Here is a 12248-nt window from a genome sequence, read left to right as displayed (position 1 = left end):
AAATCATGATTGTCGGTGGAGATATTAGAATGTGTATGCTGTGCAGTCTCTTAGATTTTCAAAATTAGTTATTTGTATATTATTAGTTAATTTTATTAATTCTATTTGTTTACGGTTTAAGATCAGTGTAGTGTAACAGATTTGGGTAGTTTTGGAGGCATAGAATCAGACTGTTTACCTTAAATACATGCTGGGCTGTGTCGTCTACCACGCTATCCAATAAAATGTGAAACGTGACTAGGGTGGAGTCTTAATCTTGTACAAGACACACCAATAATTTGCATGCACATAAGCGTGTGCTATTTTCATAGGGAGTGGCAAACGGGTTGCTCGGCATGAGCTCGCCTAATTGGGGAAGTGCGTGTGTGCTCGCGAGCCACCTCTGTCCATTATCTCGATCGCTTGGGATCCGGATAAGGATAATTAACCGGACAGCGTGGCACAGTGCAGGGGAAGCTATATGTCGGATTAGGGATGCATGCAATTATTTTTCGCTACGGTAAAAAAAAAAAAAAAATCAAGTGTCATCAGTATTCACTGCACTCCTTCTTGCTGTATTTCTCTATTTCCATGTAAGACTTCTTCTTCTCACCTAATGCCTCAAAAAGGGCATAGTGGAATAAATAGTTTTGTTGCTGAGAAGTCATCGCCCGTCTCCATCTAACATCTCATCTCTCCTTTGAAATGAGATTTATGTCATTCAGTGTGAACCCCCGAAGCCCCTCCGCCATAAATTGCACGTCAGTCAACGTCATTCCAACATGTTTTCAACACAAACCTCAAGGTCAGCATTGCACCATTTTTTTTAAATATCACTTTGTGACCATGACATATAATTGTCGACAGTTGTGTGTAGAAAAATAACCACATACTGCTTCACCATGTCTGAAGACAAAGACTGCTCTGTAGAATTCTCATTACAACCCCATTGTGTTTTAATTGCTTCAAGACATGATTAATCATAATTCACTTCCTCACATTTGTTAACAATTAGTTATTAGTCGTCACTCAAGTTTTGCGACAATTAACATTAGAATATAGCTGAGTTTCATCATTATTCACAAATCTATTTAGAATTGTGAGTAATTGAGCTTTTTTTCCAACATGGCCCTGATTAATCTCTTATACTCTGCTGCCACCTGCTGGCCGGTTTTGTTTTAATTACGTTGCTTCAAGCATTTTCTTCAGTTCAGAGGCTGCATCAAAGCGTTCTGTATGCACTAGCATAAAAAAACAACAACATAAAAACGTATAAATACATCTTTGGGAGCATGGTAGTATTTAAAATAGAACGTATTTATACGTCTTTTGGGTACAAATGAGTTAATTGTCTGCTCGTGTGAATTGGAGCTGGGTTAGTTTTAAAAGACCAAACCTGTATAAATAAAGTGTAATGTACTACCCTGAATCAATTAAGTTTATTGAACCGAAGTAAGTTTTGGACCCAGTCCTAGTAATGTGGTTAAATGAACCCTGATAAATCATAGGCACTACTCAAGTAAATTATAGCCCAGTAGAATTGGTTATTAAGTTAAGAAAAGTAAATTCTTTCCATGACTTCTTTTTATGTTCATTGATAGAGCTAATTTTATTTCATTTTTTATTTTTTCATTTGTATCTGTGTTTTATTCTAACAGAATCCTGAGTTGAACTCCACTGTTTTGACACTTTTACTGCCCATTAGCTCATGTAAGCCAGACTAGCCAGCCCTCACATCCCATTGTAGAAGTTGGATGCCCAGTAGAGCTCTAAAAGCGAGCTCTTACTCCCTCCCTCCGCTTTAGTCGATTGTGTGTGAGCAGATGGTCAAAGAGGCACTTCTGTGCACAACTTTGGATCGCACACAAAAAGGTCTGACGGGTCGGGCGAACGAGCCAAATAGGCGAGAGGCTTAACACAATCGCAGTCATTTTTCAAGCTTATTGTAAGAGTTGGAAGTGTTTTGTATGGAAAAAATGTTTGACTTTTAAAAAAAAATTTTTTGATGCAACATAAGACAAATATAATGATTTTCAAACAGCGTGTTAGAATTTGTGCCTCTTTTATTTTATTATTTTTGTTCCGCCTTCCGGACAAACAGTGCCGACGCGGCCCTCTTGGCAAGACAACACGCAATGATCGGGTGGTGTCTTGTCGAGTTTAGATTTGTAGTGTGACAACACATCCGGTCCACGACACGGAGCGAATTTATCGGGTAATCTGACAGCGCGACTGTCGTGTAAAACAAACAAACAAAAACAAAAAATCGCGTAGTCTGAGCTCGGCATAAGTCTCACAGCATGTCTTCTTTATAACTATATGCTATAGCTATATGCTATACAAATAAACTTGCCTTGCCTTGCCTTGCCTTTATCTTCTGTGAAAAACAACTACTACTGTATGACTGAGATTTCATCACACTGCCCCCGGTGGCCAAAGAGTGCACGTCAGAAGGAGGCCCATTGAGCGTAAATTCACAATGCACAGCCACAAATTTATTTTTTACATTGTAATTAATTATGTTATAGTGTTATAAATACAATACTGTAAAGTGCTACTGTATTTATTAAAAATCATGTTCCAAAAATTCTTATTGGTTATTTTTGGAGAGTTTAATGTAGGGGTCTCCAAGTTTGGTCCTTGAAAGGCCACTATCCAGCGTGTTTTCCATGTTTCTCTCCACTAACACACCTAATTCATGATCGGGATCGTTATCAGGCTTCTGAAAAGTTTGCTGATTAGCTGACGACTAGATTCAGCTGCGCTGAAGGATGGAGACATGGAAAACAGGCTGGATAGGGGCTCTCGAGGACCGAATTTGGAGACCCCTGGTGTAATGGTTTAGTGGTGTACCATGAGATGTTAATGTAAAATATGTGCCTCGCCTCACTGCCGTAATTGACACACCATAGTTCCACTGCTTGTCGTCATGGTTACGCAAAGCCATATTTACATTGGCGCACCCCGCAGTAGAGGGGCATTTGCACAAGACCGGGTGGCTCCCTGAGAACCGTTGCTGTTCCTCTTGACCCTTGGGGTGTTTTGACGTCAAACATGTCAGAGAAATGTGGGGAAAGTGCAGAATATGTCTCCTTTAATATCTTGTAAATAATGCATGAATCCCTAAAAACAAAATTCAAGCTGAAGCGGTAAGTGGGGGGGAGCTATGAATTCGGACAGAGAGGTCTTCCCTGTGCTGAGTGCCGCTCAGGTTCATTTAACTCCAGATTGCTCGTCTCAATTTTCTCGTCAATAATTTCCGCCCTCTTCTTGTTCTCCTCCCTCAAGGCACCACATGTCTGGTGGCCCTGCTGTCCGATAAGGAACTGACGGTGGCCAACGTGGGCGACTCGCGCGGAGTCCTGTGCGATAAAGACGGCAGGGCCGTACCGCTGTCGCACGACCACAAGCCGTACCAGCTGAAAGAGCGCAAGAGGATCAAGAAAGCCGGTGAGAGTCGACGGCGGGCTGCGAACAAATCCAATTCAAATATTTCTACAAAAATTTTAAATAAATATATTAAATAAATTATAGAATAAATAATATATATATATATATATATATATATATATATTTATATATATATATTTATATTTATATATATATATATATATATATATATATATATATATATATATATATATATATATATATATATATATATATATATATATATATATATATATATATATATATATATATATATATATATGAAAATATTTTCATACAAGCCCATTTCTTACTTTGGCAAATATCACATGAAAAGGGTCATATAACCGCTGCCCCTTGTTCTTTGTCTTGGCTGAGAATGAGCTCGTTATCAAACACCGTCAGCGTTTCAAGCGCATTTGGGGGCCGTCATTCTGCCTCCCACTCTTGCTGCATACGCTGGAGTGCTGGAGTGATGATGGCAAGGGGCCAGAAGAGTGAGCCTGTGGGGCCACACTTGCATATAATAGTCCATCATCGCCATCTAATGGTCCATTTAGGTACTGGAGGGGAAAAAAACAACAACAAATAAGGCACTCCTTAAAAACGCGTCCCCTCATTGTGACATTTGGACAAAAAAAAAAAAAAAAAAAAGCCAAATCTACTGATTAGAAATGACTAAAAAGGTTTTGTTGTTCCATCCATTTTCTTAACTGCTTGCTCCTCACAAGGGTCGCGGCCCGCGGGGGCTGCTGGAGCCTATCCCAGCCGGCTTCGGGCAGTAGGCGGGGTACACCCTGAACTGGTTGCCAGCCAATTGCAGACAATAATTCCTATTAGCAATTTCAAATAATGGTTATATTGTGTATATATAGATTTTATTTGAGAAAAAAAAAAATCATGATATATATAAAATTTGTGATCATGAATAAGCTCTCTCTCTCTCTCTCTCTCTCTCTCTCTCTCTCTCTCTCTCTCTCTCTCTCTCTCTCTCATAAATAAAATATCTCTGGCAAACATGTATTTATTTTTTTAGCGCCCGAGGTATTTGAATGAATTGTGGGTAATTTGGGGCTGTTACGGTGTTCGATTTGTGCCACAATTTCCTTTGAATTGGCTGCACATCTTTCACATTATTGTGAAAAAAAAACTCATACTAAAATAAGCACAATATTGTGCTTTTCTACATAACAGCAATGCATATAAACCACCTACAATCTCTAATAACAGTGAGGCTCTTACTTGGTAATGCAAGCACACATTGATCACTCCACAAGCAAATTAGGTTCCCCTTCATCTGACAATTAGCATAGATTTTGAACATAGAAGGCCAGAACATCCCTAATAAAAATTACATTGCACTAATAAACTAGCCACTAGAGGGTGCTAGAACTGCACAAATGGAAATACACCTGACTTTTTTTTAGCAGATGTGTTCCTTTTAAATATTGTGAACATGACGACGACAATATTGTGGCAGTTTTACTATCACGATATTGCCCTTATCGTTACATCCCTTTACCATCTATCTAATTGGTGCAAAAATGCCATTGTGTCTCTGCCAGGCGGCTTCATCAGTTTCAACGGCTCGTGGCGCGTGCAGGGCATCCTGGCCATGTCGCGCTCGCTGGGCGACTACACGCTGAAGAACCTCAACGTGGTCGTCCCCGACCCCGACGTCCTCTCCTTCGACCTGACCCAGCTGCAGCCCGAGTTCATGATCCTGGCCTCGGACGGCCTGTGGGACACCTTCAGCAACGAGGAGGCGGTGCGCTTCGTGCGCCAGCGCCTGGACGAGCCGCACTTGGGCGCCAAGAGCATCGTCCTGCAGTCGTATTACCGCGGCTGCCCCGATAACATCACTGTCATGGTGGTCAAGTTCAAAGGCAAGGCCGCAGAGCAGTAGAACCGCGGCGGCGGCCAGCGACGCTTGTTGTGTTGTTGTTGTTGCGCGTGAAAAGAGAAGCGCCGCACCTGAACTTTTGCATAGGGAATTATTTGGAACGCAGTTGTTGAAGTGATGCATCAAAACCATGCCTCCCCATTTTAGATTTTGATTTGTTTTTTTATGGGGGCGTGGAGCTTAAAAGGGATACTTGACTCATTGAACTATTTTCAGCAGTGAAAAGTTCATTTTGTCCAGAATGAATCTGATAACGTGTACAATGAATACCTTTTAAAAAGTAATTTTTGTACTTGCTGTCGACTGATGACATCACCTGTGCCGAAAGAGTAGGTCACGACCAAGGTTATTCTAGTTAACTAAAACTAACGGAAAAAAACTAAAATTCAAAAAATAATTTTGTTAACGAAATAAAATGAAAACGAAAATGCTTTTTAAAAAACAAACTAACTGAAACTACATTTTATGTTTGTAAACTAACAAAAACTATCATTATAAAACTAAACTGTCAATTTAGTCGACTAAAATTGAATTAAAACTAAAATACAATCAGATGACTAAATTATGACTAAATCTTGAATTCATTTTAGTCAACAAATAACTAAGACTAAATTAAAGTTTCTTGTCAAAGTTAACACTGGTGTGGATAGAGACCAAGGTTATTTTAGTTAAATAAAACTAACAAAAAACTAAAACTTAAATCCAAAAAACAATTTCGTTAACAAAATAAAAACGAAAATGTTTTTAAAAAAACGAAAACTAACTGAAACTACATTTTATAATTTATTTTGATATTAACCGGATAAAGGACATTTGAAAATAAAAGTGACGTCATCTAGCAGCAGCCAATAGAAAAGCACCTTCACATGACGTCGCTTCCCAAGGTGGTTTATTAAATATTGCGCATAAATAATACACTTTAAAAAAAAAAAAAACTAAATCTAATACTGAAACTAACTAAAACAAACCAATAAAAACTAACAACCACCTTGAAAACTAATTAAAACTAACTCAATTTAAAAAAAAAATTGAAATAAAAACTAACTAAAATGAAAATTCCAAAACTATAATAACCCTGGTAACAACCAATCACGGTTCACCTGTTTGTCTGGGTTTGGTCAGCAAACTGAGCCGTGATTGGTCGTGACCTACTTCCTCAGCACAGGCGATGTCATCATCAGTCGGTGGCAAGTTGAAAAATTACTTTTGAAAGGTATTCATTTGTACATAAAAATAATGAAGTTACAGTACCAGTTACCACATTAATTATAGCCAAATATGAACTTTTTACTACTGAAAGTAGCTCAATGAGAAAAGTATCCCTTGAATTTTAAGTGGCTCTTCATAGTTGGAATAGTCATAACTACTGTAAAATCCCGTGAATAACACGCTATTAAAAAAAAAGAAAAAAAAAAGATCCCACTTCATATCACATCTCTCTCGCTCACTCCCCCTCAAATAAGAGGTTAAGACTCCCAGGTGAAGTTCACTAAAAAAATGTCATATAAAACAAAGGTGAATTAAACGTATGTTTAAACATCAAAATGTTAACCAAATTATAAACAAATTATAGTTTGGTTGTCTGAAAGGCCGTTAGCTAAATGCTAACACGTAAACGGCATAGGACTATCCTAAAAGAAATTAGCATAAGTGCTACTTCACTGAGCAGCAACACATACAAACACAGTATAAAAGAATAACAGAACAGGCATAAAATAAATTGTGTCAGTTCTGTATTTGACAGGACATCGTTTGCATCGCGTTTCATCGTCTTTAGCATTTTCACTGAAGTGTTTGTCAGGTGACATGTTTCGGCCTCCCATGTCGGTCAAGGTTTGTACGGCCTTGTCATGATAATCAGGTGAGGATGAACGCGCTCGTTACAGCATGGGACTGTCACCTTTTGATCGTTTTTGAACGTTTTAGTTCATAATAAACGTTTGGTGCAATTGTATTTCGGATTGTTGGCGACTTTTTATGATTTGCTTTTCTAGTCTGTCCCGATGTATTAGAATGTTTTGTTTGCTTCTCATGTAAATGTTGGATAGAATAACAAAAGGTCACCTGAATGGAATGAGTGTTAAAATGTAGTCACGTGACCTTCATGCATCCAGATAACACTCAACTAATGGTTGCTGAATGATGCAATAAGACTGACTGAGTATGTCAGAAGTCATGATAAAACACATTGTAGGCCTACAGTAACATCCTTATAGCAATCATATTTGATTTTTCAGAACTCTCACTCAGAAAAAAACTTTGAATGAAGTCTATTATTTTTGCCTAATTTTTACCGTTTGTTTCCTGTAATATCTGCTGCCATTTTTTTTTAACCCCGCATGACTGTCTCTCTCTAATAAGTCACGTCAAGCAGAAATGTTAAAAAAAATAAATAAAAAAATGGCTCCAAGAGACATGAAAATGTAAGCTGAATGTACATACCGTGCTGATGTTGGCATCCTCATCACTCGCTGTTGACATGGCAACCAATGTTTGATTGTATTACATCAGCAATGTGTATGTGTTCACATGTCCTGTTTGAGGTTTTCTCATTCAAAACCTTCGCCATTTTCATTGTGAACACTGCAGAATGCTGGTTTGGCATTTGTATATGTGTGCTTTCATGAAATGTACCTATTTGGGAGGGAGGAAAATTGATATTTTAAGGCGTCATTGAGAAAAAGTTGACATTAAAATGAGAAAGGATTACATGATTTTCGTTGTGTGGTATTCATTCGATGGTTTCCAGTACAATTGCTTTTGTTGAAGAAGAAAAGCCAATTTTTAGACTAAATATTTAAAAACTGGAAGCAAGATTTGAATGGCGTGTTTCTTAATGTTTGTTTTTCTTCCAGAGGCGGATATTCCGCCACGTTTCAGCAAAGTTCCCGAAGCACAAGGTAACAGGTCACGTCATAAGTGTGCCCGTGAGTAAAAGTACACTTGCAAATGCTAGACACGGCTTCTGTTTTTTTTTTTTTTTATACTGCTTGTTTTTCCTCATCTGGTGTTTTCTTAAAAGTCAAACTTGAGGACGAGAGGGTTCATTCATTTTTCAATTATTATTTTAATTATGTGCTAGTGTTAGGTCATATTAAAGATTTTAACAAATATCACCCAAAAAAAGTGATTGTGTTTACTGTAAACTCCACTTTAACTCCTCAGAACTGTTGCTGTTCCTCAAGTGTCCATCAGGTGTCTTCAAATGGTGAATACTTTTACTTTATTCAACACTAACCTTTGAGTCCAACAAAGTTCATTGCAGCTCTGTTTAGCTTTTGGTTTTGACCTGACAGCAAATGTGTTTCTGCATGATAATGTTTCATACGGTGCTGCTTTCATTTTAATTTCTTCCATGACCACATTGGTATCGTAAATTGTCTTTCCTCATTGAAATGACTGGAAAGCTAATTAAGCCGTTTTAGCCCAACAAAAACACTCAAAATTCGTTTTTTGCAACATCCTTTTTCTGTAAGAAAACTGCACTCACATTTTCTCTTCATTTAATCTCCACATCATCTGCAAAGAGAAAATGTGAGCAGAAAACATGACTCATCTCCTTCCTTCCTTCTTTAGGTTTTATGGGCAGATAGCAAACCAGCTTAGTGGCGCATTACCGCCACCCACTGTTAGCGTCCCTCCACTGCAAGGAAAGGAAATCAATGTCAATTGATGGTGGTTGGATATTATGATGTGTGCTACCGCCATCTAGTGGTGGTCTAAAAAAAACACCTGAAATGTTTAATATATATATATATATATATATATATACATTTTTTGCTCGTATCTGAAGACAAAAAAATTGAAGAGAAAAAAGTGAAAATTTATAAATCAAGGCACTCGTATCCACCACTATATACAAGTCATTAAAAAAAAAAGTGAAATTTCTGTAAGACACTACGTACTCACAAATGTCCCAAAAATTAACAGTGCCTCACGTCACCACTGAAAGGCTTCTGAAAAGATTTTCTCAGATGGAAAAGTAGAAATATAAAAAGTCATCTTATCCCCTTGAATAAAGTCCGATAGTTCTCAATGATGACCACTGGCAGACTTGGAAACAATCCGGATGTGCCAAAAAAGGACTTCCGTTTTTAGTTTGGGCTGGATGATTGACATCCAGGGACAGGTGTGATCTGACTCCAGTAACCGGAGAACAAACTACATGTCGCGCTGTCACATTTCCTATAAATAGCTTTTACTGAACCCTGCGAAGGGCTCGCGGAGAATCCCGTCACAACAGGAGGGGCGGGATCACTTGAGATAAGCACGTGTACATAAAAGCATCGTGGCAGCATGCCGAGCCTGCAGACGGACAGCACTGCAGCGACCCACCAGGCGCCAGAGAGCTTGGCTTTACTCCGCGTTGCGCAACCTCACTGGCCCATTTGACTTTTTTTTGTGTGGGTGGATCTGACATGGGGATGCGCACGTCCAAGCCTCGGAGGCAAGCGCAGGTGTTGATGCTGGGCCTGGACCAATCCGGGAAGAGCACCTTGCTATACAAGCTCAAGTATAACGAGCGCGTGGTGACTGTGCCCACCGTGGGCTTCAACGTGGAGACACTGGAGACGACGGACAGGAGTGGCCCGGGTCTCGCCATCTGGGACGTGGGCGGCCAGAGGAAGATGAGACCTCACTGGCAGCATCACTACGCCGACACAGCCGGGCTGCTGTTCGTGGTGGACAGCGCCGACCGAGGGAGGCTGGACGAGGCACGCAAGGAACTCCATCAGGTAATTCGAAATGTTTGGATTCGCATCATTCATATTAGGGGTGGGATAACTGTGGGTACCTCACAATAAGATACGATATGAGATACAAGGCTCACGATAACGATTATCTCACGATAAGACGATACCACGATTATCGATATATTGGTCAGGTAATAAATCCATGATAATTGACGATAAAACTTGTCAAGACATAAGCTGATGTTTTTTCAATGAGAAAATTTTTTTCTTTTTGTACCATCATTGAAACACAATATTAAAACTGGTGTCTTCTTCACAGTGACTACTTTATGTATTTTTTTAAACAAATACAAATGTATTTTTAACAATTTTCTGTGAACAACTTTGTGTCGTTCTTAAACACTTGTCATGCAACATGTCAGTCAGTCACATAGTCAATTGTTTCACGTTATAAACGGACTTTTTCTTGTGTAACATTTCAAAAGTAAATAATTAAAATGACTTAAATATTAAATCCAATTAGATTAATATTCCTCAGAAATTGTGTGCTTCAAAAAGTCGAAACATAGAATATGTTTTAAAATGGTAAAATTGAAGATAAAATACCCTTTTTCATAGAAACGTATGCAAACCTGAGTCATTTGCTGGACAGGTAAACAAAGTAAAAGTCTTCTTCGTCTGAAGACGTCGATTTCCCCGCCACTCTTATGAGGCGCTCCCCCTAGTGGCTCATCAAATAATTGCTCAATGAGTCATGAACAAGGGAGCCGTTATAGTAGCTGTATGTTAACTACAAATATTGCCATACTTGTGCAGGCGTATCGATAATCTATCGGGAGACAAATTTATCGCGATATTGATATATAAGATATAATCCACATTTTTGAACGAAATGTATGTAAAACTGAGTCAGTTGCCGGCCAGATAAATGTCTTCCACAAGTCAAAGTAAGCTGATGAGTCTTCTTCTCCTGAAGACTTCCGTACATTTCCCCCGCCAGCTAGCGGTCATCAGTGTGGCGACGTCAGAGTTGGCCAGCCGTCGTAAATTAAGAAATTTAATTTAAAAAAAAAATCCTAACCATAATTATGTAGAAGTCTATATTTTGTGTTCATTTACCGAGAATGTCACATGGCAGAAGCCGATGACGCGTCCCTTAATTGTGCTCCGCTAGGTGCTGAAGTACGAGAGCCTGAAAGGAGTTCCTCTGGTGGTTCTGTCCAACAAACAGGATCTGCGCGGGGCTCTGGGCCCCGAGGCGGTCTGCCAGAGGCTGGGCCTCGGCCGAGCGTGCGACGGCAACAGGCCGTGGTTCATCCAGCCCTGTTCGGGCATCACGGGCGCGGGGCTGGAGGAAGGCTTCCGGAGGATGGCGTACCTGATGAAGACACCGTTTAGGCAGACGCAAGAGGACATCCAGGTTAGGATGAAGTCAAAAGGCTACGGGATTACGGCCTTGATATGCGGTTGATGGATGATGATTAATCCAATCACACGTCGAGTTCACTCAGGCTTATCTTGCCTTGCCTCATCGATACGATCAAATGAAAGAGGGGCATCTGTAGACGGATGATGTCAACACAGCAGTTTCTGCTTGCTGTGACAGATCTATTGAGACATTAACTCTCTTCTCATTCATTTCTTTTGTTTATTTGTGACATTAATGCACGAAGAGTCAGGGAGCGGAGTTAAACGTGTTTCATGAAGTCATTCCTGAATGTTTGTGTCGTTCTGTGTGTAATCAGGTTCAGGTCATGCTTTGCAGTACTGTACATGTATTGGTCAGTGTTTTGTACATACAATGTTTATTGATGATTTGAACACTAACTTGGCTGCTTTATTTATTGTAACACTGTCTGAAACTAATATTATCCATATTTATTTCCGTACTTATTTTTTTTTTAATTTGATTGAAAGTAGAAATATTCTGTAATAAAGTGAGGAAAATATATAAAAACAAATATTGGGTCACACTACAGCATGTCATTATGATTTCTTGATGCTGTCATTGTCTTCATTGAATTATAATAAATACATCATATATTTTTCCTTTTTAATTTATATTTTAGCTTAACAATCTCGCGCAATGTCCATGCACGAGTCTACCACTCATACTTAAACAAAAAAAATGTTAATATATTTGTGTATATAAATGACGAGACGAGGAGACAAAGGCGAGTGATATAACTAATCATAGATTGAATACAATAAACATCGAATAACTTAGTCATGCTAACGAATGA

General features: G+C 39.0%; 2 protein-coding genes across 2 annotated transcripts in view; both read left to right on the top strand.

The window, feature by feature from the left end:
• The window catches only part of ppm1lb (protein phosphatase, Mg2+/Mn2+ dependent, 1Lb), a 37496-nt gene extending 29471 nt beyond the window's left edge, over nucleotides 1–8025 (top strand). Inside the window, exons 3-4 of the mRNA XM_077540961.1 lie at nucleotides 3268–3429; nucleotides 4974–8025. Of these exons, the coding sequence (XP_077397087.1) occupies nucleotides 3268–3429; nucleotides 4974–5314 (503 nt within the window). The 3' untranslated portion in view covers nucleotides 5315–8025. The remainder of the gene's footprint in view (nucleotides 1–3267; nucleotides 3430–4973) is intronic.
• A 1404-nt stretch (nucleotides 8026–9429) lies between these two features.
• LOC144033117 (uncharacterized) lies at nucleotides 9430–12049 on the top strand. The gene is made up of 2 exons (XM_077540962.1): nucleotides 9430–10047; nucleotides 11180–12049. The coding sequence occupies exons 1-2, from the start codon at nucleotides 9730–9732 to the stop codon at nucleotides 11474–11476; spliced, it is 615 nt and encodes a 204-aa protein (XP_077397088.1). The 5' UTR covers nucleotides 9430–9729; the 3' UTR covers nucleotides 11477–12049.
• The last annotated feature ends 199 nt before the right edge of the window (nucleotides 12050–12248 follow it).

Source organism: Festucalex cinctus, chromosome 13 (assembly GCF_051991245.1).
Source record: "Festucalex cinctus isolate MCC-2025b chromosome 13, RoL_Fcin_1.0, whole genome shotgun sequence".
In the NCBI taxonomy this organism is placed as follows: Eukaryota; Metazoa; Chordata; class Actinopteri; order Syngnathiformes; family Syngnathidae; genus Festucalex; species Festucalex cinctus.
Note: the sequence above shows the minus strand (reverse complement) of the source record. Positions and strands in the feature narration are given on the sequence as shown.